The 25,770-nt window shown below is 37.2% G+C and overlaps 1 protein-coding gene across 2 annotated transcripts; it reads right to left on the bottom strand.

Annotated features, from left to right (window-relative positions):
• Positions 1-1,809: 1,809 nt before the first annotated feature.
• Positions 1,810-25,770, bottom strand: LOC131243097 (UTP--glucose-1-phosphate uridylyltransferase-like). Of its 2 annotated transcripts, XM_058242192.1 has the most exons (21): positions 25,636-25,770; positions 25,450-25,497; positions 25,263-25,354; positions 24,194-24,284; positions 15,572-15,632; positions 15,409-15,486; positions 15,275-15,325; positions 15,095-15,168; positions 6,518-6,590; positions 6,322-6,379; positions 5,882-5,928; positions 5,744-5,809; positions 5,419-5,451; positions 5,201-5,253; positions 5,044-5,119; positions 4,861-4,917; positions 4,685-4,768; positions 4,502-4,600; positions 4,297-4,401; positions 2,163-2,234; positions 1,810-2,053 (listed from the first exon to the last, which is right to left on the bottom strand). In XM_058242192.1, exons 1-21 carry the CDS (start codon positions 25,722-25,724, stop codon positions 2,027-2,029), a joined length of 1,434 nt encoding a protein of 477 aa, XP_058098175.1. In that variant the 5' UTR covers positions 25,725-25,770; the 3' UTR covers positions 1,810-2,026. The 2 variants fall into 2 exon arrangements, with proteins under 2 accessions (XP_058098175.1, XP_058098176.1); XM_058242193.1 differs by lacking the exons at positions 5,882-5,928; positions 6,322-6,379 and having other exon boundaries at positions 25,636-25,768.

Raw genomic sequence — 25,770 nt, 5'->3', positions numbered from 1 at the left:
GACAACCCACATCAAAGGCGAGGCCCATACAAGAAATGGTCCACATCAAAGGTTGGCCCCATATAATGGATGGTGCATGTGAGGGGGACCAAATAAACTTGAGGGATAATTGCTTATGATGTTGGAAACTAAACATGTTTTTCTTCTTTTTTATTGATAAGTATGTTCATTACCAAGCATACAGTCGATGAGTAGAAACCAAGATAAGCTACTTATGGGATAAGTAGCTTATCCAAAGTAACTTTTAGTCCAAACGCCCCCTAAGGGCCCATTTGGATATCACCAAATAAGTTGCCTTTCTACTTCCAGCAGTAGATAAGCAACTTATTTGAGATAAGTAAGCTTGTGGTTTATGATCAATTATAAGTAGTTTTTTTTTTTTTTTTTTTTTTTTTTTAAAAATTTATTTTAAATTTTAAATTTTAAATTAAAAGTTACTTAATCACTACATTTTAATAAGTAGAAATAAAGATAAGCCACTTTAATGCATAAGTAGCTTATCTTAAGTAACTTACTATCCAAACGCCCCCCTAAGTTGAGAGCATTGGTCGTTTCACTCCTACAGCCGACTTCACTTATAAAAGCACCGCCCGGCCAATGAGCGGGCCATCCCAGTGAACGTTCATGGTGAAACCTATTTAGTGAGGGGCCTGCCAATTTCGTACAAATGCTCTATGCTGGTAGTTGTGCTAAGAATCATCAGAAAAAGAACGACTGTACGTCCACACAGTTACTCTTTACGTATGGCAAACATGAACCTCAATTAAAATAATAATAATAATAATAAACCCTCTAAATCGTGTCCATATTCAGCGAACAAATGCTCACTAATCATCTCTGTGAGGCCCTCATTGAGGATGGACCATGATCCAAAAATCTCCTGGATACGACAATCCTATCTTTTTAAATTTTGTAGGGAATATAAATGGCTAAGAAGATAAACGAATGTAAGATTGATGGCCATAAGAGGTGGGAAATCGTGAATCTTTGATGCTGCTTAGCAGACCATCCCCACTTTCACAAACTAAAATTAACAATGCAAATCATTGCGTACTCATTATATAAAATTTATCAGTGCCAAAGGTTTGTATCACTAGTGCCGGATGTGCCAGTGTGGACTAATGAACATGTCCACCAAAAATCAGGTCAGTCCACGCATAAGATGGGACACGAGCATTTGATGAATACAGACCACTGATCATTTTTTAACCGTCTATTGTACAAACACATCTCACAAGATAAAGCTGCCTAGATTGATTTTGGAGCCAAGACATGTTTATGCACCTGGCCGGATCAATGGTTCCACTTCCTGTGCTGTATGGGTACCTGTGGCTACACCTCTCACTTGCACAAATGGGCAAACTAGGATTCACTAATCCCGGATTGACAACATCCCAGGATTTGCAACAGAACCATCAATGCTCATCCTAAACCAGATTGTCATGAAATAGAACCAGAATAAATGTACAATTTTAAGAGATGAGAAGGGTACTCAGCTGTTAATCAGATGGGCCCACATGCATCTGCCATGGTCAAAGGACAAACAGGCTGCTCCGTCCATGAAGTAGACCATACTTTGTAAATTAAATGTACATTGATTGATCAATTTTTCTCACCACCCATAAAATCTTCTCACCTGGCCCAACTGATGAGAGGATCAACCTGATTTTTGTGCAATGGCCCACTCATGATGGGAAGCCTACCCAATGAACAACCCGGATCTCAAACATGTGAATCATCATTGTACCAGTTGCCTTGGCAGGGAAACAAATTTTAAATTGCATTCCAGATACATGAACCACACATCAGTGGCAGCAATTGGATCATCTTAAAAGAAATGCAACCAGCATACAGATTCAAACGTGGTTGTATACAGATTCAAACATATTACTTTAAATACTTACAGAACATGTTCCCACATACAACTAATCACTTATAAAGCTCAAAGTAGCTCTCTGGCAATTCATGCATAAGATGGTTACACCCAAAATACAAGGACAGAAGAATATCACACATGAAGCCTCCCTCAAATGTCCTCAGCGCTCTTGATCTCCTGGCAAAACATCATTATGTGCATTAGTAGGAAAGCATTTCAATGCCTAATGGGTTGATGAATGGTGATCAATAAGAGTTGAAAAGAGATCCAAAGTATCCTTCTTTACCTTGTTCTCGAGTGTAACTCCATCAGGTATCTCCAGTTTCACTCCAGCTTTGGCAATGATGCTCACTTTCCCCTATGAGAGAATGTTTACATATATAATGTAAAATTGAAAACATTTTATACAAACCTTACACTAGAGCTTCTCACATGCAAGTAGCTGTAGATGAGAACATCATGCAACTGGCTGCATGTGGGGTCCACACCTGCTAAGTATATATAGCATGCAACCCATCCAGCCAGGTTGCATGTGGGGCCATCCTATTTTAATGATGGAGTCCCATTTTAATGGTAGGGCAACCTGTCTGGATGTGTTGGATGCCATGCAAAAACTAGTAGCATTTACAGTTAGTTGTATGTGAGATGTTCACAGCTTGAAAATACTAATTAGGAATATAAAAGGACACTAGGGCTCACTGTGAAGACACTGTTGGATGCAGAAAGCATGTGAATAAGCTATCGATAAACTATGCATACTTACGGTCCGTTTGGATGCACCCTCAAAACGAGGGTTTGACACCTAAAGACCATTTTGAGCCAAACCCCTTTCTGACATACATGTTTGCATGCACATTCACAACTGCCTTTTGATCCTTTGCTCGATGAAATAAGAGGTAAAAAACCCACAAGCCCACTCGATGTTATGGACCTGCTTTTTCAGATACTACCTTCAGTGGAAGTTGCATCCAAGCAGGCCCTTAAGACGGTCATACAGGAAATGCCATTTCATGAAATCTTAAAAGAAATGGAGGCAAAACATACTTGAACAAGTTTTTGTTACGTTGATAGGAAAGGAAGAGAAGGTCAACTACCATGTTCTAGTTATGAAACTACACTTCATTAGATAGATGATTCTCATGCAGTCAGGTGCATGAGAATCAGACCACTCTTCTTGTCATCTAGTTAATTTATAATCACCATTTCTAGAAGGGAATATTTCAAAAGAGAGACCTAAAAGAACACAAGACATAATTTTCTAGAAAAGACTGCAAAGTGAAATAAAATAAAAAGAATAAATATTTAGGTCACATTTGGGCACACCAATTAACTGAATTGAGAATGTTCAATTTATTTTAGGATGAAATGACAAAAGTCGATGCTTTGTAGAATTCAAAATGACTTGAGCAGCCTTCATATTGCAGTTACATTTGTTTCAACTCCAAAAGTGACATAGATTCAAGTGAGGCCAGCCAACTGTCGATGAGAGGATCGGCAGTGGAATGGGAATAGTTTCAAAAGGAATGGAAACCTAACTTGTCACTAATGGAAGCAAAAAGGATCCAAAAAAGAACACCCAGCTAGAGGAAACAGAAATTTCTAGATAACAAGGTGGGAATCGCGAGACTTGCAGCAGTAATGAGAGTTTGAAGCGCACTTCAACGCCGAGTGTTTTGTGGAAAGAATTGTATCCAAATCGTTTAGGAGTACTGTTTATGTGGATGCATCTTTTCTCTACCTAATGCAAGCATTAGCTTGTTACACATAAGTGAAGCAACTCCACACTGTTAGAGAAGAATTTCTTTCTTTCTTAGGTTTGATTATGTTAGCCCTTGTTCCAAGTTAAGCCTCATTAAGATACAGAGAGAGTGTCGAAAGGTTGATGGTTGAATAAGGCCCATTGGGCCCAAGTATATGTCATAAGGCCCATAGGGCCCATTCACAAGTCCATGCAATAAGACCCATAGAACCCATTCATGTTTTTACTATTATAAATAAGAGTGGAGGGCTAGGGTTTCAATACGCCCTAAGCATCTCATGTTCTTGCTCTCTCTCTCTCGTTGTCTCTCTCATCCATCTTTCTTCTCCTTTATTCTTCTCGTTTTAGCTCCCATAGGCCCTCAATATTAGCACCATGTAACTATTTAACATTTACCACGATAGTTTTAGTTATCAGCTTGCTTGATTGCTTTATTTGCCTTATTTAGTTACATGGAGTATACATGAGTTTGTGTTAACAATAATGGGCAGACATCAGTAACAGATGAAGCAATGTTGTCTATCTCATATAATCTCATAGCATGAATTGGCATGAAATAGATCAATGATCCAAAAGGAAAGAACCACAGAAGTATGCATACTCATGTGTGCGCACACACATATATAGATATGAGGTAGAATTATATTCGATAGTCTAATACCTTGAGGGTTATGCCAGAACCAAACCATACATCACCAGCCACCTTCAAGCTATCAAGCTCAACAATGCTAGGGATGGACTTGAAGCGACTAAGGAAGTTGCCAACCTGGAAAGAGGAAAAGATTTAAAAAAATAAAAAAAATCATGTAAGGAAAAAAGGGCCTATAGACCTAATAAGAACACCCAGTATAACTGGATAAACTTACCTTTTTAAATTCGGGCCCCAATTCAATAGAGGGATTTTCCAGATTAGTTCTAGCTTTGTTTTGGATAACAAAGCCATCAACCAAGGTGTAAAGGTCCGACTACAAAACAAACACAAGTATTAGCAATGCTCGAAAAAGTCCATAGCCAAGTCAAGGGAATCATCAGCAGGACTTTCGGTTAACCTGGACAAGGAGCAGATCAGATGTCGCCTTCACCGGAAGGAACCGAGATCGGGGAACATTAATACCAATTGCATGATCAAAGAACTGGTTTGGGAGAAGGATCACACTGAGGTAAGAAACTGCAACAAGAAGTAGACATGGCATCTTAAGAATGATGTAGCGGATTTTATGCATACCCGTATAGCTGCTCCGGCTGCTGTTTCCAACTGAAGAACTTTCACACCATTCACTTCCTGGAAAAACCAGCAAAACCAGTAACTTCATCATCACCTTATAGAACTTAAACATGATAAGCCTAGAAACTTTATTAGTGCATTAGTGCAATGCCAATCCCAGGATAGGCAAGAAAATGCACCTACCTTAGGGTTTGGAATGATCTCCATTCTAAGTGCATCAGCCTCCACAAGCTGTTTAATGGCTTTCAAATTCACCCACCTAAACAAAATATATGAGCATGCCATCATTGTACACATGCGATTTTAGGAGAACATCAAATACAAGGCATGAGTTACATACAGGTTGTTGGTATTGAATATCTTGAATTTTTCTATCGACTTGAATTCATTGACCTGGATTAAATAGGAATTAGAATCATATATCCAGCATATTTCAAGAAATCCATACTTCCTATGAGCACATCACATGAAAGAAATGTTGATTAGCCAAGCAGCATATTTAATACATAGAAAAAAGAAAGGAAAATAAAAAAGTTATCACGTGGCACAGTGACTTACATGTTCATCAGGAACCTGTGCGATTTCCAGAAGCTGCATTTCACAAAGAGATAATGTCAAATAAGACTTAAGTATTGAAGATAGTATACAGATCATGGAAAATTAGCATGCGATCTGCATCTCATAGAACCAAGTGTGAATGGATCAGCATGACATCGCAAAGAGAAAAGGCCTAAGAAGCAGATCAACTAAAAGCATATGAGAGCGAGATAGGTTAAGTAGTTTGCAATGATCAAGTATTTCACAATTTTTGAATAAGAAAGGCACAACCAAGTGGCCCTGAGAACAGAGATGCCAGCATTGATAGTTGATTTCCAACCCATACCTGAACTTTTCCTTCATAAGAAATAAGGGTGCCGCCTTTTACATCTGCCAAGGTTTTTGGGGTCACCTGAACAAAATATGGAGGTTTTATAAAAAGCCCTAAACTATACTGTTTATTATTAATATGCTTGTCAGGTACCTCCATACAGTATTCATTCTGGTGTTGGATCAAATGACTTAGGATTTCTATTCCATTTAGTCAAGGATCATCGTCCACATGATTGGTTCTTATATTATGGACTACAATAAAGGCAAATTATGCGATATACTTAACTAGAAAAAGGAAAGGACTTATAGGCGCTCAATTAGAAATAAGCAGCACCTGTTTCATATGGTGTCAGTTTTGAAATTAGAAAAAGGTACCTCACATGCCTTGTGGCTGTGATTGGTCATATAGGCAGTCAAACTGAATAGAAAAAGCATCCATGCCCAGATGTGTTTGTCTCACTGCCCATGTGGACCAACAGGAGGCTGGGTAGGCCCCTATTTCTTTCTCACCCAAAATATGATTGGACATAGAAAAGCATTAGGAACGTACAACATGAAAGAATTACGCCATGAAAACCATGACAAGGATACTTAAGTCAACAATTGCACCCAAGTTATCTGAGTTGGCAACAAAAACATATTCCTTGCCCTGAAAACAAAAGGAAAAAAAAAAAAACAAAAAGAGAAGAAAAAGCAATGAAAATGAGTTAAGATCAACTAGAAAAATACAAATGTCAGCATAGGAATATCACAACTAGCTGCACAAAGATGCTGTCCTTACACAAACCTGTGATATAAATGTGTCAAGCTTGCCACTGTTCAACAAAGATGGGAACACATCACCGTGACCAGGAGGATACCTTCATATATGTGCAGCAGGTGTGAGTAGAAGGCAATAGCAGACAACTGGATTTAATGCTGTTCAATTGCTCTCCTATCTATTTAGTCATGAGAAATAATCAAGTGAGCACCATTTTTCAACTGTTTGTCTGAGCAGTGGCAGTTTTCCTGTTTGACTATATAGTACCAAAGAACTACATATGACAACTATTATTTATAGTACCCAACAATTACCATTGGACGATAAAAATTTCATACACCCATCTCTTAAAAACATTGTGATGCGGACATCGGACCATTCAAAGTATATCTACGCAAGAGACGTGCATTACCCGTGTCAATCAAGGTATCCCGTATCGGTATTGGTTGGCATAACGGTGCCCTCCAAAACCGATACGGATACGGGGGCGTGACGGCGATTCGGGGGCATAATGGCCCGTAACGGCGCAATTTTATTTTATTTTTTGCCAAAAAAATATGGATTAAATACGGAATATTCCAAGCATTCCAACTATGCATTCATTTATAAATTGGAACATGTTTATGGTGGTGTAACGGTCCACTCTTTGGTGAGAAGTTGTATTGGACTGTTGTATTAATTTTTGAACCAGACAACTTGAATTTGACTACAAAATTTATATATTTAATTTTCTAAATATCTAATTTATATACTTAACAATTTAATATCTTTCTCCCAATAGTTCTTTAAAAAAATGAAATTAAATTCAGGTAGATCGCGTTGCCAATTTGGGGCTGACTTGGAGGACCAATTCATGCCCCAAATCAGCCTCATATTCATGCAACTTATTGGCATTATCCCACTTGTGAATTGGTGGACATTGATTGGATAGTGAATCATGAAAAAATAAATAAATCAAAAGGCCCTGTTTTAAAAAATAAGCGTCCACAAATTAACAATCAAAACTATTCAAACAATTTGATTTTGGCATTTTGAGTTAGCAATTACAGTCCATAATTTAATTGGTAAATTTTAAGTTAATACATGTCTAGTGTACAATTTTTTAAGAGCCCAAATTAGGTAGGACTCGGATTGTGAAGTGTAGCACACGAGTGTCAAAGTTTTTTGGACCCCACTCGTGATGAATGTGTTATATCCACACCGTCCATCCATTTTGCCAAATAATTTTAGGGCATAAGCCCAAAAATGAGGCAGATCCAAAGCTCAGGTGGACCGTACCATAAGAAACAACAATAATTAAACGATTATCATTAAAAATTTATTGGGGCTACAAAAGTTTTAGATCAAGCTGACATGTGTGTTTTCCCTTCATCCACGTCAGTGTGACCCTATTAACAGGTTAGATGGAAAATAAACATTATAGTGGACCCTAAGAAATTTTTAATGGTGAGCATTCTATAACCATTGTTTCCTATGCTGTGGTCCACCTGAGATTTGGATCTTACTAATATTTTGAATCATAACCTAAAATGATGTGGCAAAATGGATGGACGGCATGGATAAAATATATACATCATGGTGGGGCCCATGTGGCACATGTACAATTTAATAAAATGTGCAGCGTGCTGCGTAACTCGTACGCAGTCCATTCATTTCACGCAAGTAGGTTCTATGGGTCTGATCATGAGGTATGTGTTATATCTAAACCGTCCATTCATTTGACGAGCTCGTCTTAAGGCTTGACACGAAAAATAATACAGATCTAATTATCAAGTGGACCACACTGCAAAAAGCAGTGGGGGATTGAACGTCTACCATTGAAACCCTTTTTGGGATCACAGAACTTTTAGATCAATATGAAATTTGTTTTTCCTCTTCATTCAAGTCTTTTTGACCTTATGAACAGATTGGATGGAAAATAAATGTTATGGTGGGCCTACGAATTGTTTAACGGTGAAAATCATCTTCTCCGCTGCTATTTTTGGTGTGGTCCAGACGATCTTTGGATACGATTCATTTTTTAGGTAATGCTCTAAAATGATATTTAAAAATAGATGAACGGTGCAGATATAATAAATACATCACTGTGGAGCCCATATAACTTTGATCTCCTTTGTACTGTTCATACAACTCGGAGCTCGAGGAGCGTCAGCGCTCGTCTTAGAGTGACACGTACCTACAGTAGCTAAGCTAGTGTGGTACACTTGAAAAAAAAAAAGAAGAAGAGGGAAACTAAAAAGAAAAGAGAAGAAGAAAAAAGAGGGAAAGAGGGAAAGAACAGAGAGAGAGAGAGAGAGAGAGAGAGAGAGAGAGAGAAGAAGAAGAAGAAGAAGACGACGAGGCTGCAGCCGCAGCCGCAGCAGGGCCGCAGCTGTCCGAGAAGAAGAAGGAGAAAAAGAAGAAGAAGAAAGAGAAGAAGAAGAAGAAAAGAAAGGAAAAAGTAAGTTTTTTTTTTCCAGGCCCATAACAGCCGTTATGGGTCAGTAACGGCCGTTACGGGTACAAAATCGGGACATAGCCGATACAGCCCCGTATCGCGTAACGGGTCCCACCGTTACCGTTACGGCCGATACGTAACCGATTTAGGACACCTTGGTGTCAATGTGGTTAGATGACGGGTACGGGTCGGGTCTCTAGAGGTTGAAGACTTTATATGTGTTTGTGACGTGTGTAAGTTGTTTGAATGAAATATTTTGACCGTTGGATTGTGAGGATAGTGTGATCGGGACCGTTGGATCGTCGCGGCTCACCTTCATTGCACTATCATTGGAGCCCATCGGGCATCTTGGATTTGAGTTTTTCTTATGAATATTTTATTTATTTGAGTTTTGAGACTGCGCGCGCACAATTTTTGTACGAATTTCTTTTTTTTAAAACTTTTTTAATAGGGGCATTTTGGTTATTTAATGTAATTTCGAATTTATAAGGGTGTTTTGCCATAAACCTTTGAGGAACATATGTTATGTTTATGAAAAAAGAAAACTTTTGCTTCTTCATGGCCGGATGATTCTGTCTTCGACTTCCAGTGATTGAAAGAGGGCGTGAGGCCCAGGGAAGTGATTTCTCATCTTCTCATTCTCTATCCTTCTTTCTTTTTTGAAGGTATTATCTTCTTTAAACCTATTTTCTTCCTTTTCTTCTAAATTCTCTAGATTTAGAAGCCAATCCATTTCTTTTCAATCCAAATCATTAGATCTTTGAAGATCTTGATCCCCACATATGCATATTTTGATCTTCCTCAAATCCCATCATCTAAGGCCCTAGATTTGAACCATAATCAAAGAATCATCATTTTTTCTGAATTTTTCAATCAAGAAAATTCATATTTCCTGGATTAGAAAATCTACTTAGATTGTCAGAAGGACCTATTGGAAGACGAAAGTCCTATTTTTCGCCGGATTCAACTAAATTCAGATTTTAAGGTTCAATACAACGTGTTTGTGATGGATGGCCATGATCATTACTGAATTTTCCTTAGCTCCTTCTTGTTTTATGATGTATAATGCTGAATTTTTATTGTTAATGCTTGCATAAATCTGCCCCTTTTAAATACAACATCCATTTAGGGTTGGATTACGCTGTCTTACACCACATGGATAAGCATTTATGGTAATCATTAAGTCATTTGAATATTCCAATGTATGTTGACTTTTATTTGTTATCAATTCTCATGGGAAAGGCTCAGTCTTGTGCCCTCATTTGGGTTTATTTGGCCCCTTGAGTTGAAGTTCTTATTTGGATGGCAGTCACAGACATGCCTCACAATTCATCACCACAAACACCAGAACACAAACTCCGTAGTATATCCTTCTTGTGCAAGAAGGATGAATCATCCTGCCACTTATTTGTTGTACAATGGTCCTAGAAAAGCTAGGAGAGGCCATGAGCAATGTTTTAAATATCGACGATATCGGTTGATATATCCCATAATATATCTTGTATCCCACCTGTGCAGTACAAAACACACGGGTAGTGTCGATATATCCCACATGTTTGAGCTAGTGAGCATTTTCAATTTTTGATCCTTTTTTTGTTGAAATTATGTTAAATCAATGACAAATTGTTATAAATCCATTAATTCTTTATGTATTGCATTAAAAATAATGGAGTTGGAGCTTTGATTTTGATATCTATTGGTTCTTCATGTTCTCCATGGATCTTTTATTTTTATTTTTTGAATTTTTCCTTCAACCAGCTATCAATTGAGACTAATTTCGTAGTATTTAGGAGTATATGATAAAATGATCATCACATACACTCTAATTGCGAAATTTGAGTATAGGTATGATTTGGCGAAAATTAGGAAAAATTCAAAAATTTTCCAATTTCTCCCAAATTGCTTGTAATGTTGCACCCCAAGCATGAAATCAAGCATGTATGAGGGGTTGATCTACTGATTTAAGTCCTTGTTAGTTTTTGAAAAATAAAAATCATTTTTTAATTAAAAATTAATAAAAAAAGTTTTTTTTTTTCGAAATTTCCCTTCAACCAACTGTCAATTAAGACTAATTTCAAAATATTTATGAGTGTTTGATGAAATAATCATCACAAACAATCTAAATGTTATGCATTCAATTTGAATATCGTTGCATTAGTTCAGTCAGACAACGCGTAGCTAAGGATCCGATACAAAGGAAACCTATTACATGCACTTCTTTTTTAAGATTTTATGATTTAAAAGTGTGAATTAAGGGTTATTTATTTATTTATTTATTTATTTTTATAACAATCCTTGAAGTTTCATTGAAAAATTCAACCATTTTTCCAATGTCTCCCCATGTTTCCCAAAAAGTGAGATAAATTATCCAATACAAACAATATATCCCATGCGATAACCGATATGTATCTGTATCCCAAGGATGCGATATGTAACGCGATACCGATATTTCGAACACTAGTCATGAGTAGTGTTTGAAAAATTGATAATATCAGCCGATATTATTGATATTGGCAGTCAGCAACACGAAACCTCCTAGAAATACCAAAAAAAAAGAAGAAAAAAAAAAAAGAAGAAAAAGACATTTAAAAAAAAAAGAAGCCAAATTGCTGTGTATCGTGCAATACATCGCATGATATCGCAAAATATCGTGCAATATTGCCGATATATCGCATGCTTTATCTTAATATATATATATAACCGATATCGTCGATATTGGTCGATATCGACAAATATCGACGATATCGGCCAAGAACTTCTTCCATGTAAAAAAAAAAAATCCCCAAAACCCAAAATTTCCCAATTTCCCCTCAAAATTCTAACTTAGGCTGATCTATTAATTTGTTAACTTTTTTTTATCTTCAGATTTTGGGAAAAAAAATATTTTTATTAAAAAAATAATATATATATATATATATATATATTTCAAAATTTTCTTTCTACCAGCTGTCAATTGAGATTGATTTCCAAGTATTTAGGAGTGTTTGATGAAATGATCATCGCATACACTCTAATTTTGAAATTCGAGTATAGGTGGCCCGATTTGGGGGAAATTTCAAAATTTCCCCAATTTCTCCAAATTGCTTGCAATGTTGCACTCCAAACATGAAATCAAGCATGTATGAGGGCTGATCTACTGAATTTTTTAGTCCTAGTCAATTTTTAGAAAATAAAAATCATTTTTTAATTAAATAATAATAAAATATTTTTTTTTCCTGAAATTTCCCTTCAACCAATTGTCAATTAAGACCAATTTCGATCTAGCAGCGCATAGCTTAGGACCCTATATAAAGGAAACCTATTATGTGCACTTTTTTTTGAGATGTTATGATTTAAAAGTATGTACTAGGGTCTTTTAAAAAAATCCCTAAAGTTTCATTGAAAAATTGAACCAATTTCCCAATGTTTCCCCATGTTTCCCAAAAACTGCGATAAATTACCTGATACAAACAATATACCCTGTGCAATAACCGATACATACTTGTATCCCAAGGGTGTGATATGTAACGCGACATCAACATTTTGAACACTGTTCATGAGAAGTTGGTGAGGGGGACCATCCAAATCTAAAGGCAAAACCTTCAAAGAATGCTTCCTCTTGCTCTTTATTGGAAAACATGGAAGGAAAGAAACAGTAGGATTTTTATTGACATAGTGGTGTATCTTTCCAAAGCTACAGAAGGAATCAAAACTAACTCATAAAATGGAAACTTTTGAGACCCAAGTTTTGAGGGATATCTTATTCAAACTCTCTACAATTGGTCCTTGAGTATGAATAGCAAAAATGTCCTGATAAAAGGTTTACCTACACGAAGGTGTCCATAGAATGGTTAGTGGAAGCTCAATTTCAATGGGTCCTAGCAATGTAATCCCATTACTAGTGGAATCAGTGGCATGTTGAGAAATGAGGAAGAAGCAGCTCGTCCTTTCACCTTTGACTAAAGTTGCTTGCTTACACACGTGTGTGCCTCATTTCATAAAAATCAATTATCTATGGAACAACTTTCTTTTGTTCCTCCAGCCTAGTAGTGGAGGGCGACTCAACTAGAGCGGAAGCTTTGGCCTTAGACATGGGTCAGATTGTCGATAACAGGTGCTCCAGCACAGTTATCATCGAAAGGGACCCCACTGATGTCATTAACTGGGTGGGAGGGGGCTCCGATGAGCTACAGAAACTATTTTATGATCGTTATGAATTCCTTCTTCTCTTTGCTAGGCTAAGGATTTACTTTGCTCTTGATGGCAGACAAAAATATTATTGGTTGATGTATTAGATAGAGAAAGGGGCCAATTGCCCTTCTTAATTTATTGGGAATTCTTTCCTTGCTCTTGAAGTTCATTTTGTTTCTTTGTAATAAATACCCGCTACTTATCATATGTGAGTGTGTCACACACAGACACTCGTTCACACATGCACGCAGACACACGTGCACTCATACTCACACGTGTGCACCATGCACATTGGCACACATGTTCTTAGGGGGAAAACTTGTAAATCAATATTGGGAATTCTTTCCTCGCTCTTGAAGTTCATTTTGTTTCTTTGTAATAAATACCCGCTACTTATCATATGTGAGTGTGTCACACACAGACACTCATTCACACATGCACGCAGACACACGTGCACTCATACTCACACGTGTGCACCATGCACATTGGCACACATGTTCTTAGGGGGAAAACGTGTAAATCAATTCACACAAAGGATTCTAAGGAGAGGTGTTGCTTCACTTTTACTTTGGTTTAGCTCACATGAAACAAATGTGGAAATGTGTTTTTGAATTTTCTTGCGTTTTGCTTCTTTAAGTGAAATTGTAGTTAAGTAATTTTCTTTTTTAATGTTTGTATGGTCAGGATTTGAAGCTAGGAGTATGAAACATCACCATCATCATCTAAACCTTATCCCAACTAATTGGGGTTGGCTAAACGAATCCTGCTCCGGCATTCCACTCTATCAAGGGCCAGAACTTTAGTTAGACCACAGATCATCAAGTCTTTTCTTGTTACCTCCATGATGCAGGACAATTAACCACTTGCTCTAAAAGCTCGAACTGATAGAGCATTGAGAATTAATCCCTTTATCTCATAACCCAAGCCCCACATGCATGGGTTAGGTCCTTGGTCAAACCCTCCTTGTGGGCCCCGAATCCATGGGTTCCACCCCCTCGTGGGCCCCAAATCACATGAGTTCTACCTCACACGAGCCCCCCGCAACCCACAGGCCACCCCACTCGAGCTCAATGTGAAAATGCCCCCACATTAATCACCCCCGACGAGGAATCTCGAACATGACACCTCTTACTCTGATACCAATTTGATGCAGGACAATTAACCACTTGCTCTAAAACTCCACCCATGCTCTTTTGGGTCTTCCACTTGCACTTCTAGAGCTATCTACTTGCACCAATTCACTCCTAACTGGCACGGTTCTAGGTCTCAAACTTGAGTCAATGGTTTAAAGTGTTAGGTACTAAGGCTTGGTGTAAATAGTCCTAAAAATGTAGTTGGAGTCATAACAATTAAATGAAATAGATTTCTCTTGTGAGTGAGGGTGGATTTCCTTCTTTGGTTCTTGAGATTGGGCATGCACATCACTCGAGTTACTCACAGAATGCCCAATTTTGAAGGATTTCTTTCTCTACTAAAAATGCTCACCAGGAATCTGCACCCTGCAGTCAGCCACATCATGGATTCAACATTATAAAGTCAAATCTAAGATTAATTTGCATCCTTAGGGCACCCAAATTCTAGTGCAAGCTAGACTACATTTCAATTAAGAGAGACAACAGAGGTATTGCTAGTTCAACGGCCCAACTTATTATAAAGCTAACAAACTGAGATTGGAGTGAGATGCATCAAATTTCGCAACATGCACTGCAAAGATATGATTGCCATGAGAGAATAATTATTCATTCCTCATTCCAGAACGAAAACACAAATTAAGACTTACAGGTAATGCATCCTCAATATTGAAAGATTTAATTTTAAAAGAAAAGGCATATTAGGTTTGAACATTGAAACATTAAAATTTTGGAGTCAAAACAACCCTCATCAGTTCCCATGGTGACTGGTGAGTAAGAACCCTCTTCCTAATAGTGATGAACATGTGTATATTAAAACAACACCCCAATATATTAACAACTGAACTGGGAGAAGTGAAAACATACCACCCATCCTTGCCAATCTCCCCTTTGCACGGCAATGGCATAAAATCTTCAACAACCAAACGAGGATATTGACTCTAAAGAAGGAACATCAATTTTAAGGATAGAGTCACAAATTAAGACTTAGAAAAAGAACTTAAAAAAGATATTTCAGCAACATATATCATTCATAGTTTCACAAACCTGATTGAAGGTATGAATCTCAATGTTGGAATTGGAATACTTCTCCACTATCTACACAGCACAGGTTAAACTAGTTATCCATTTGAACACATCACAACACCCACAGAAAAGCAGTGAAAAGTAAGAACATTCACCTTCAATGTATCATCATGTGTATTGAATGAGTTCATTAGAAGCAGTGGCACATTGCATCCGTACTTGGTATTGAGAGACTAATGACAACAATTGAAAATGGCATATCATACACAAGCCAAAATAGAATAGGAAAAAAAGCAAGAAAGTCTTTTACAAGCGAACCTCTATTTGGATGACAATTAAGTCAAGAAACGTTAATCCATTACGAACTTCAATGACAGACCTGTAATAAAACAAGAAAATAAAAATAAAATAAAAAGAGAGAAGAAATATCAAGGTACTTGCTACAAAGAAATACTTCCATCTAATTAGAACATGAGAAATTCGAAAGCAAGCAAGCATGCATCCACGAACGCACACACACATATATCAAAGCGTATATATTCGCATGATTCTAGTTTTCTGGAATATTTTGATCCTATCATTGACAGACTTATATATATATATATATATATGATTTACTTCCAGCGATTCTTCAAAATCTGATTTCCCTTACTGTCCTTCTCTAAATGTTGGTGATAAGACCACAGTTTATAACAAGAACAATTCTACATCGGTGAAAGTTGTCATTTAAAGAATTTGATTTCCAAGATTTTCAGTCGTTTGAACTAAAACTTTGGTTTAAATTAGTTGCTAATTGCTTATTGAACTCAACTGCAGATTCTTTTTATCTGCTTACGTTAATCTATTTGAAAACTCCAACCAAATTGCTGATTTTTAACTTAATGAGATTTGAATCCAGTTGCCAAACCCAAGTAGTTCATAGAAGGCTGAGATGATGATATATCAAAGCATAGCTGTTGAAACTTGAGAAATTAGCATATGTTGGAACATGCACATTCAGAAGACATCATTAGAAGTAACCAAATATCAGCGATTCTGGTAAAATATTAGTAATAGGAATATTTGGACTGGGGGCATTCAAATCACTATTAGAGTGTGTGTGTGTGTGTGTGTGTGTGTGTGTGTGTGTGTGTGTGTGTGAGAGAGAGAGAGAGAGAGAGAGAGAGAGAGAGATAACAACAAAACAGGAAAAGACGAAAAAAAAAAAAAAAAAGGCGGGGGGAAAAAGGACCAATGCAACAACTATGCAGAGCCTCCCAGCCTTCTAACTTAAATGACCAGGGCTGGGCTGGAAACTCCCTCCTTGGCCAACTTGTCGGCAATTCCATTTGCCTCCCGGGGAGTGTGGACAAAAGAAACAAACTGGCTTCTACATAATTCTGGAGCTTCTTCAATTAAATCTGCTATCCAGCATGGACTAGTCCATGAAGATGCCCAACCAATAGCAATAGCAGAATCACCTTCGACAATTGCAGGGAGAGCTGAAATAAGACCAAGACTTGATGACTTGTGAAAGACTAATAGCTTCAGCAAATTAGAATCTCGGAAGCCAATAGGACCAGAGAATTCAATGAGAATTATACCTATTAGTCACAAACAACCCTACCAATACCAGCCCGTCCTGGATTTCCAAAGGAGCTTCCGTCAAAATTAATTTTGAAAGTACCAGCTGGAGGAAGAAACCAATTAGCCTTAAAGATCCAGTTTCTGACTTTAGGAGCACTGCCTCAAAATTAGAAAAGAAAGCAGCTGATGGAATGGATCGGATAATATGATTGCCCCTTGTCCATGCTACCAATCTCCACTTGGAGCATGATTTTTGTGTTTGGAGTTTCTGGACATTGGAATGCCGGATATTCAAATCCCGATGGGCATCTCAATACATAAAATAAAAGAATTACAATGCCCCACACAAACTAGGATGTTCTGATTTCCACCCAGCAATTACCCCCTCTTGAGAAGGATGGACAATCAAAGGAGGAAAACATGTGATGGTTATGATCATCTGACCAAAGTGAGTTTTTGAGAGGGATGGGCAATAAAGGTGGGAACCCACATGGTGAAGGGTCTAAATCAATGATGGCACCATTTGTAGTATGATTATTATGGACCATCCATTTACCTAGCCGCTGAGTTTATAGGTAGGATCATCTGACCAGAGTGAGTTTGAGAGGAAAAGACAATAAAAGGAGGGACCCATATGATGGATGATCTATGTAAATGATCGAACAATTTGCAGTATGATCAATATCAACCATCCATTTCCTTGGCATTAATTGGACAGTTAGGATCATTGAACAATGTGATTTTTTGATAGGGATGCGCAATCAAGGCTAGGACTCATAGATAGATGATCCAGATCCATGATCAGACCATTCGTAGTATGATCAATATGGACCACCCACTTCCCTAGGCATTGATTGGAAGATTAGGATCACCCGACCAAAGTGATTTTTGAGAGGGATGAGCAATCAAGGATGGGACCCATATGATGGATGGTCTTGATCAATGATCAAACTACATTTGGTGTGATCAATATTGATTATCCATTTCCTAAGGAATCGAACAAACAACTAGGATGACCCAAAAAAGTGATCTTTTGAGAGTGATGAGCAACCAAGGATGGGACCCACAAGATGGATGATTTAGATCAATGATTGGACCCTTTGTATTGTGATCAATATGAACTATCCATTTCCCTAACAATTGAATAGATTGTTAGGATCTTCCAAGAAAGGTATTTTTTATGTTGATGGGTACCACGTGATGGATGGTATAGATAAGTCATCGAAACCATTGTAGTATGGGCAATATGGAGCACCCATTGATCAATATTGTAGTGTGATCAATATTTTTATGATGATGGGCTATCAAGGGTGGGACTCACTTGATGGATGGTCTAGATCAATGATCTAACAATTTGTAGAATGATCAATATGGGCCATCATTTCCCTAACTATTGAAGGGACAGGTAGGGTCTGTTTGTTAAATCTAAAGTTCATAGTCTGAATCTGAAGTTTGAATCTAAAGTCGGAAAGCTAGCAGTGAATTTAGAGCAACCAGTTTGTTAACTAATGTTTGAAATATTTGAAATATGTTAATTTGACACATTTACCCATATGAAATAATCGTAATTGAATCCCTATCATTAAAAGCTTCATAGATTCCTCTAGAATGTTTATTTGCTATCTAACCCGTTGATATGGTAAAAAATACCCAGATGAAAAGACCAAATAAATATCATGTTAATCCAAAGCTTTTATAGCCCACAAGAAATTTTTAATGTATGTGTTTTATCCACGCCCTCCATTCATTTTTACAAATCATTTTAAGGAATGATCCAAATCTCATGTGGCACAAAACTTTCATGGCCCATTAATGGTCAATCACCACTGTTTCCTATGTTATGGTCCACTTGATAATTGGATTTGCTTCATTTTTTTATTTTTAATTTTTAATTTTTAATTTATTTTTATAATGCCCTAAAATGAGCTTTCCATACGGATGAATGGTGTGGATGTAGTCACATACATCACAGTGGGCCCCACAGTCAAGCATCCCACCCACCTCGATGGATCCGAGGTCTCACCTAATTTGCTCCCCAAGCGGGAATTGTGTACTACGCCCACCAACCAGAAGGGGATTGGCTGGTGTGTTGACATCAACAAGTTTTGTGGGTCCCATCATGAGGTGTGTGTTATATCCCAACCGTCCTTTCATTTGGAGAGCTCGTCCTAAGGCTTGAACAGAAAAGTAAGACAGATCCAATGATCAAGTGGACCACACTGTAAAAAGTTGTGGGGGATTGAGCATCTACCATTGAAACCCTTTTAGGGGTCACAGAAGTTTTGGATCAATCTGATATATGTTTTTCCTCTTCATCCTGGTTTGTGTGACCTTATGAACAGATTGGATGGAAAATGAACGCTATGGTGGGCCCTACAAATGTTTTAATGGTGAGAATCATTGTCCAACTGCTATTTCTGGTGTGGTCCACTTTAAGATTTGGATATGAATAATTTTTAGTACCATGCTCTAAAATGATCTCACAAAATGAATGAACGGTGTGGATATAATACATACATCATTTTGGGCCCATGAAACTTTGATATTTTTTGAATCATTCGTATAATTGGGAGCTCGAGAAACGGCAGCCCTGTCCTGAATGACACCTACCCAAACCAGTACACCAGCCATTCCATTTCCACCGAAATCGAGCTAGAGACGGACGGTCTTATAAAGGAGCTTTGTGGGGCCTACCGTGATGTATATATTTTATCCACACCATTAATCCATTTTTTCATATCATTTTAGAAACTAACACACACACACACACACACACATAAAAACACACACACACACACACACACACACACACACACACACACACACACACAAGGCAAATCTAAGGCTTATGTGGGTCACACTACAGGAAACCGTGGGAATTGGGTGCCTACCATTAAAAACTCCTTGAGGCCACGGAAGGCTATGATCAAGCTGATTTTTGTGTTTTCCCTTAATACAGGTCTGTGTGACCTTATGAAGAGGTTAGATGGCAAATAAGCTTCATGGTGTACCTCAAGAAGGTTTTAACAGTAGTCATTCCATTCCACAACTTTATGTAGTATGGTTGACTTGAGCTTTGGATGTGCATATTTTTTGGGATCATGCTCTAGAATGATACAAAAAAGTTGATGGACGGTGTGGATCTAATACATAAATCATGGTGGGCCTAAAGAAGTGTCGTACATTAAAAGTTGGGTTGTGCATCTTGTAAAGGAAAAAATCTCTCTGGCAGAGGTTAATATTGGATTTTAAAATAAATAAATAAATAAATAAATGGCGGAGCGCATTTTGGATTCACCGTTAAGCTAGACCTTATTCGCTAAAAAAATTCACTATAAAATTAGGAGTGCTTTCCATGTTCGGCATTAACAAACACCACTAAACACGGGGCGCTTTCCAAATTCCACATTAAGTAAAAAAATTCAGTGTTAACAAACAAGCCCTTAGTATCATCTGCAAAAGTGATTTTTATAGTGATAGGCAATCAAGTTCCAAGTCATTCATCTGATAAAAGCGATTTTTTAAGAGGGATGGGCAACCAAGTGTGGGACACACATGATGGGTGGTCTAGATTGGCGTCAAGCCATTTCATAATATGATCAATACCATGTGTGATTGCTAACTTATAATTCAGCCAAAATGTAGGTATTGAAGTTATGGGAATCACATTCACCTACTCCGAAATATTACCCAAAAACAATGATGATATAATTCAACCAAAACATAGGTATTCAAGTTATGGGAGTCACAATCACCTATTCCAAAATGTTACCTAGTGTTTTAAATAGCAAATAGTGTGGAGTGTAGCATTCACCCCTCTGAAGCATGAGGGGTAAGCTACATGCTGCTTTTAGATCTTTAATTAAGGCTATGGTTTGTGGCAACAAATATCATGTCATTTCATGATATTCATTATTTTGCACCAAATTACTGATTAATAATAAATTTTCATGATATTTTGCACCAAATTACTGGTTAATAATGAAATTTCATGATATTTTGCACCAAATTATTGATTAGTAATGAAATTTCATGATATTTGGTCAACCAAACACAACCTAAAATAATGGAAAAAAATAGGGCAAAGAGTAAGAATAAAGGTAAAGAAAGGGCTTCAGAACTCATTTAACACAGTTACTCGAATTATTTTACTAAAATCATTGAAAAGATTAATTAATTTTTTTTTATTGAAAATAGAAAATGTCAGAAATCATTGACAACATTAATTGATTTTAATATTTTATTGAAAAAATAACTTTTACTGTAAGCTAAGAAGCACGTAACGTAATTTATGTAGCGTGTAGCGTATGCAAATTAGCGTGTAGCATAGGTTGCACAGGACTTGAGCTATTTGCATGAAGCACATAGCATTAAGGCTAAGCTATGCTATGTAGCATAAGCTACATGCTACATAGTGTAAGAAATTTAAAACACCAATGTTACCCAAACACAAATGATGATAATTCCCAGCAATTACAACACTAGGGTATAGCAATACCCTGTAGTTGAAATCCATAGGACGTCCAAATACCTTGAATCCAAACGGACCCTTAGAGAACTTCTATTGCAAGCATACAACCACAATATACAGCAAAGATCCATAACAGAAACTATCATTCTCTTTTGAGACATTCCTTTAGGAATGCAAGTGGACCAACAATGAGAGATTTAGTGAAAGTCCATCATTATACTTTTGATCAATAGTTAACCTCATACTTCAGAAAGACAATTCCACTAGCAATACGCAGAAGTACCATAGCAAGAGAACTAAAACAGTTCAGACCATGGAAGTATACAGGTGGAACTTCGTTTATAAGCTGCCACATTATCTTTTTTAGGAGTGTAACATATATTAAAGCATACCATTTAGACAAAACACAACTTGACAAAATGAAGACGCTGAATCAGGAATAACATGCTTCCAGTAAGTGTAATTTTAAGATCATACAATACCATGAAGTATGAACAGAAAAATACAAATTATGCTATTGGGAAACCCTTAACACCCTGAGACTAATATATTGATAGAGACTTAGCTATAAATAAATAAACAAAGTACACACTGGCATGTTTCGCAAGAATCTATTATCCAGGTGAACCGAGAAGGATCCATGCTATGTAACAACTAACAAGGAGATGGCATTTTGTGGATTTTCCCATGTTGATATGTGTCCTTTTCTGCAACTCTGAGAATCATCGACACCTCTCATAACAGAAATAACTTTCACGTTTAATTATTAGTTTCTTTTGGTTATTGGGAAATACCTTTCTACTCGTAAATAATAATTTTCTAAGGTTATATTTGCATTATTATTTTTAGGATTTGTTTACATGTAAGAATTACAGTATTGGAATATAATACTTTATCGCCTCCAGCTCTTTAGTTGAGTTGATGAGTGACCATCCTTCTAGAAGAGAACCAGGCTCCAGCCTATACTGGTTTCGGTCTCTGCTTGAATCGAAAACCCAAAAGAAAGAAACGTAATACTTATTTCAAATATTTGCATGGACACCAGCAAATCTGACTTTTAAAAGCCAGTGTGTCTGACACCCCATATCCATGCCCAACACTGACATCTGCACGTTTCAGGGTTAAAAAGGATTATCAAACCATACAACCACATCAATCAGTTCAGAATTTTTCCTTGTAAGAGTTTTTTTGTTATCATTGTGAGAATTGATATCTTAGGCTGCATGAATTGCAAAAACAAGAGATTTTTCCTTCATCTATACCCTCAAGTAAAAGCAGCTAAACCACTAAGATCAACATTCAGAGAGCAGGACTCAACTTAGAGCTGACAGAGGCCCTAGAGAAGTCAGATGAATAACAAGATTTTAAGCACAAAAATTATTATGAATTGTCAACGTAAAACCATAAGAGTAAGTTGTAACTCAATCAAATCTACAGTCATCCAAGCTTTTATCAAGAATCTTCAAGTTCTTCTGGTAAGGTGATTAAAAGGCCTTTGCTTCACATCACACTCATTTGACAATTTGACACACACACGTACAAAAATTGTAGGACCATCCTTTGTCCAGAGCCAAGATTGACAGATGATCAGGAACAGTGGTGAACCAAGACAAACAAGGTAGAAATATGAAACATGGGATTTTTTATTTTTTTATTTTTTTATTTTTGTATTGTTTAAAGATGACAACGGGATCCATCCAAGCTAACCTATCACCAAGGGATGAAATATAAAATAAATTACACAGTTAAGATTGTGGCCAACCAAAAAATAACCAGTGGAGGCAAAAGTCTACGTTGCAGATTATGATATTTGAATGAGTTCGTGCAGCACTTCTTATGAGAAGGAACATTATCCTTGATATAAACAATAGACATTAAAGTGAAGACAAAAACAATCACAGAGACACTCAAAGGTCAGATTAGACGATCTATAGGTGGGTTCATCATCTTCGTAACAAATATCTACTTACCTGCATAGGTACATGTATTTATATACATAGGGTTTTCCTATGGTGCCCCTGGGACCACTGGAGTCACCATCCTCCTATATTGTATTCATGCACATGGCAGATGTTGAAAGGATATTGACCATTCATCCAGTGGGCCCAGCTGTGAATGGATTGACCAAATATCCCACTGATCATAACTATCTAATCGTGGTGAACCAATGACACTATCAGACGAAAATTTCACAAATTGTTCAGTTCTCACATTCAAAAGGCAAAAGTTCATTGATAAGATAGTTAAAAACATCTGGTCAAGGCAAGTTTTGGCAAGAAAGGATTAGATAAGGGTCCTTACTCTTGCCCGGGCGGTAGATTCTCGGGAGTTTCAACTCCCAGTCAAGGGTTTGAGTACCCATAGGTGGTGAAATTCCACCAGTGTGAGTGTGTGTGCGTGTGTAAAAAAAAAAAAGAAAAAAGGATTAGATAAGCAGTTGTACCAAAAGTTCTGATACAGTCCTTTTTCTTTCCCATCAGCATGTCTTGTGTAGAATATCCAACCCGTGCAAAAGGCGGGCTGCACTATGATGATCACCTGATACAAGAATCAAGCCGATCCAGTCTCGGATGGGCTATACCAGTCCATTGAGTCATACCATTGGCTGTCCATTGATCTTGATGTTGTGTCCCGCTCAATGAGTGGATTGGATATTCTATACATGTGACATGTTGGTGGGAAAAAGAAACGATATATCAGAACTTCTGATACAACCAATGCATCTGTTCATGTCTCTTTTTTGGTGAATGTATAATCCATGGTCTAACCATCACCATGGATGTGTGGTTTGGCTCATCATACACATGGACTTGCTCATGGAACAAGGTAATGCCCTATTTATTTATTCATGCATAAAAAAAATAAGAAGATGCTGATTACAGATATTTTGGATAAGATCTTACTTAGGACCAGTACAACCCATCGTCGTCCCCAAACCTCCATTGAGCTTTAACACAACAAGCTTGTCGAGGAGCTCCTTGGTCTCCGAAAGATCTGCACATCTCCGAATAATTGGAATCATCACCGAAAGTTCGAAATATTTTTATTGATAATCAAACTTATGTTCAACAAAAAGGAAACTACAAATACATACACTGGAAATAACAATGTATCATATTGTACAGGCAATGTATCATGATAAATTCATTGGGCGATACGATAAAACTTTCATATCACAGTATGGAAATGTATTGGATATTATAGTTTACATCGGTTTGTATCCTCAGTTCATTCCAATGCAAATGGAAAGCATCATAATGTATCGTCAATCTATTTGCCTTCATATAATTTCAGTGAAATTCAATATCATACCAAGATCAATAATAACAGAACATATCATATTGTATATATGGAATGTGTCACGATAAATTTATATGGAGAGACAATACAGTCAAATGATAGTTTGAACCTTGATCTCCAAAACACTTCAGACACATCTAGACTCTATAGTTCAAAAACCCAGAAATATATTCAGTTGAATCAGGTCAACCTGAAGACTCAGCTCAGCTCAACTTGACTTGATAATTAATAATTATAAACTAAGAAGTGTTTAGGTTAATAGTAGATGTTTGGAATAGGTACGAGTATAAAAAAGGCTTAAATCTGTCACATATACAACACACGACAAGTTAGTAAACACACACACACTTCACTGTGAGGTTAGGTCATGTGTTCCAATCTCATCTTCCACTATTTTTTTATTATCATTAAAAAACCGACATGAGACTTAGTTCAAGTTGCATCGAGTTAACTGAATTAGCAAACCAACTCAACAAGTCTTGCTGACTCAAAACCGAGTCTTGCTCCTTGAAATCTCATTGAGTTGAGTTGGCTCGGCGGAGTTTCGAGTCGAGTAACCGAGTTGGAAGTAGCATTAATCAATCAGGAATTAGAAAAAATCATCTGCCAATTTTCTAGATTGTCAATTAAAAAAAAAAAAAAAACTGTAAACACGTCAGATCAGATAATTACCATTCGGAGGTGGCGACAGGCTCTCATAAGGAATAACAACTTCATCAGTCGGAGTCTTAATCTTACACCATTCAATCTGCTGCACTTCTTCACTTCAACACAATCAACCGCAACGAAAACATCAAAAGTTCAGTCGCCAGTGACAAAATCGATAAAAGAAAACGTAAGAAGAAGCCACGGGATCTACCTGAGATAGCGAGATACGAGATTTATGAACCCTGATTTCTCGTTTTCGCTGCAAATACAATGAAATCCAATTCAGTTCTGAGATTTTGAAGTGCGGGAAACTAAAAGAACCGAAATTTTGAAAATTCGAAAACTAGACGGAGCGTTTTCTTCGTGTAATGAGAGAACAATGGAAATGGTTGCATACCTGATCCGATTGAGTCCGGAGACAGCTGATCGGAGCTTCGAGAGTTTCTCGGTCTCGGAGGAAAGGGGAGTTGCAGTAACAGTCGCCATGAGAGAGAGAGAGAGAGAGAGAGAGAGAGAGAGATGAAAGGGATTT

Source organism: Magnolia sinica, chromosome 4, assembly GCF_029962835.1.
Source record: "Magnolia sinica isolate HGM2019 chromosome 4, MsV1, whole genome shotgun sequence".
In the NCBI taxonomy this organism is placed as follows: domain Eukaryota; kingdom Viridiplantae; phylum Streptophyta; class Magnoliopsida; order Magnoliales; family Magnoliaceae; genus Magnolia; species Magnolia sinica.
This window is presented reverse-complemented; position numbering and strand designations above follow the sequence as displayed.

Excerpts from the sequence above, each read along its gene's own strand:
- LOC131243097 (XM_058242192.1), bottom strand. The coding sequence starts at position 25,724 with ATGGCGACTGTTACTGCAACTCCCCTTTCCTCCGAGACCGAGAAACTC. Across the intron at positions 15,633-24,193 it reads ATGGGTTGTACTGGTCCTAA|GTCTGTCATTGAAGTTCGTA; the intron begins GTAAGATCTTAT and ends GTTTTATTACAG. Across the intron at positions 5,452-5,743 it reads CTTATGAAGGAAAAGTTCAG|CTTCTGGAAATCGCACAGGT; the intron begins GTATGGGTTGGA and ends TGTGAAATGCAG.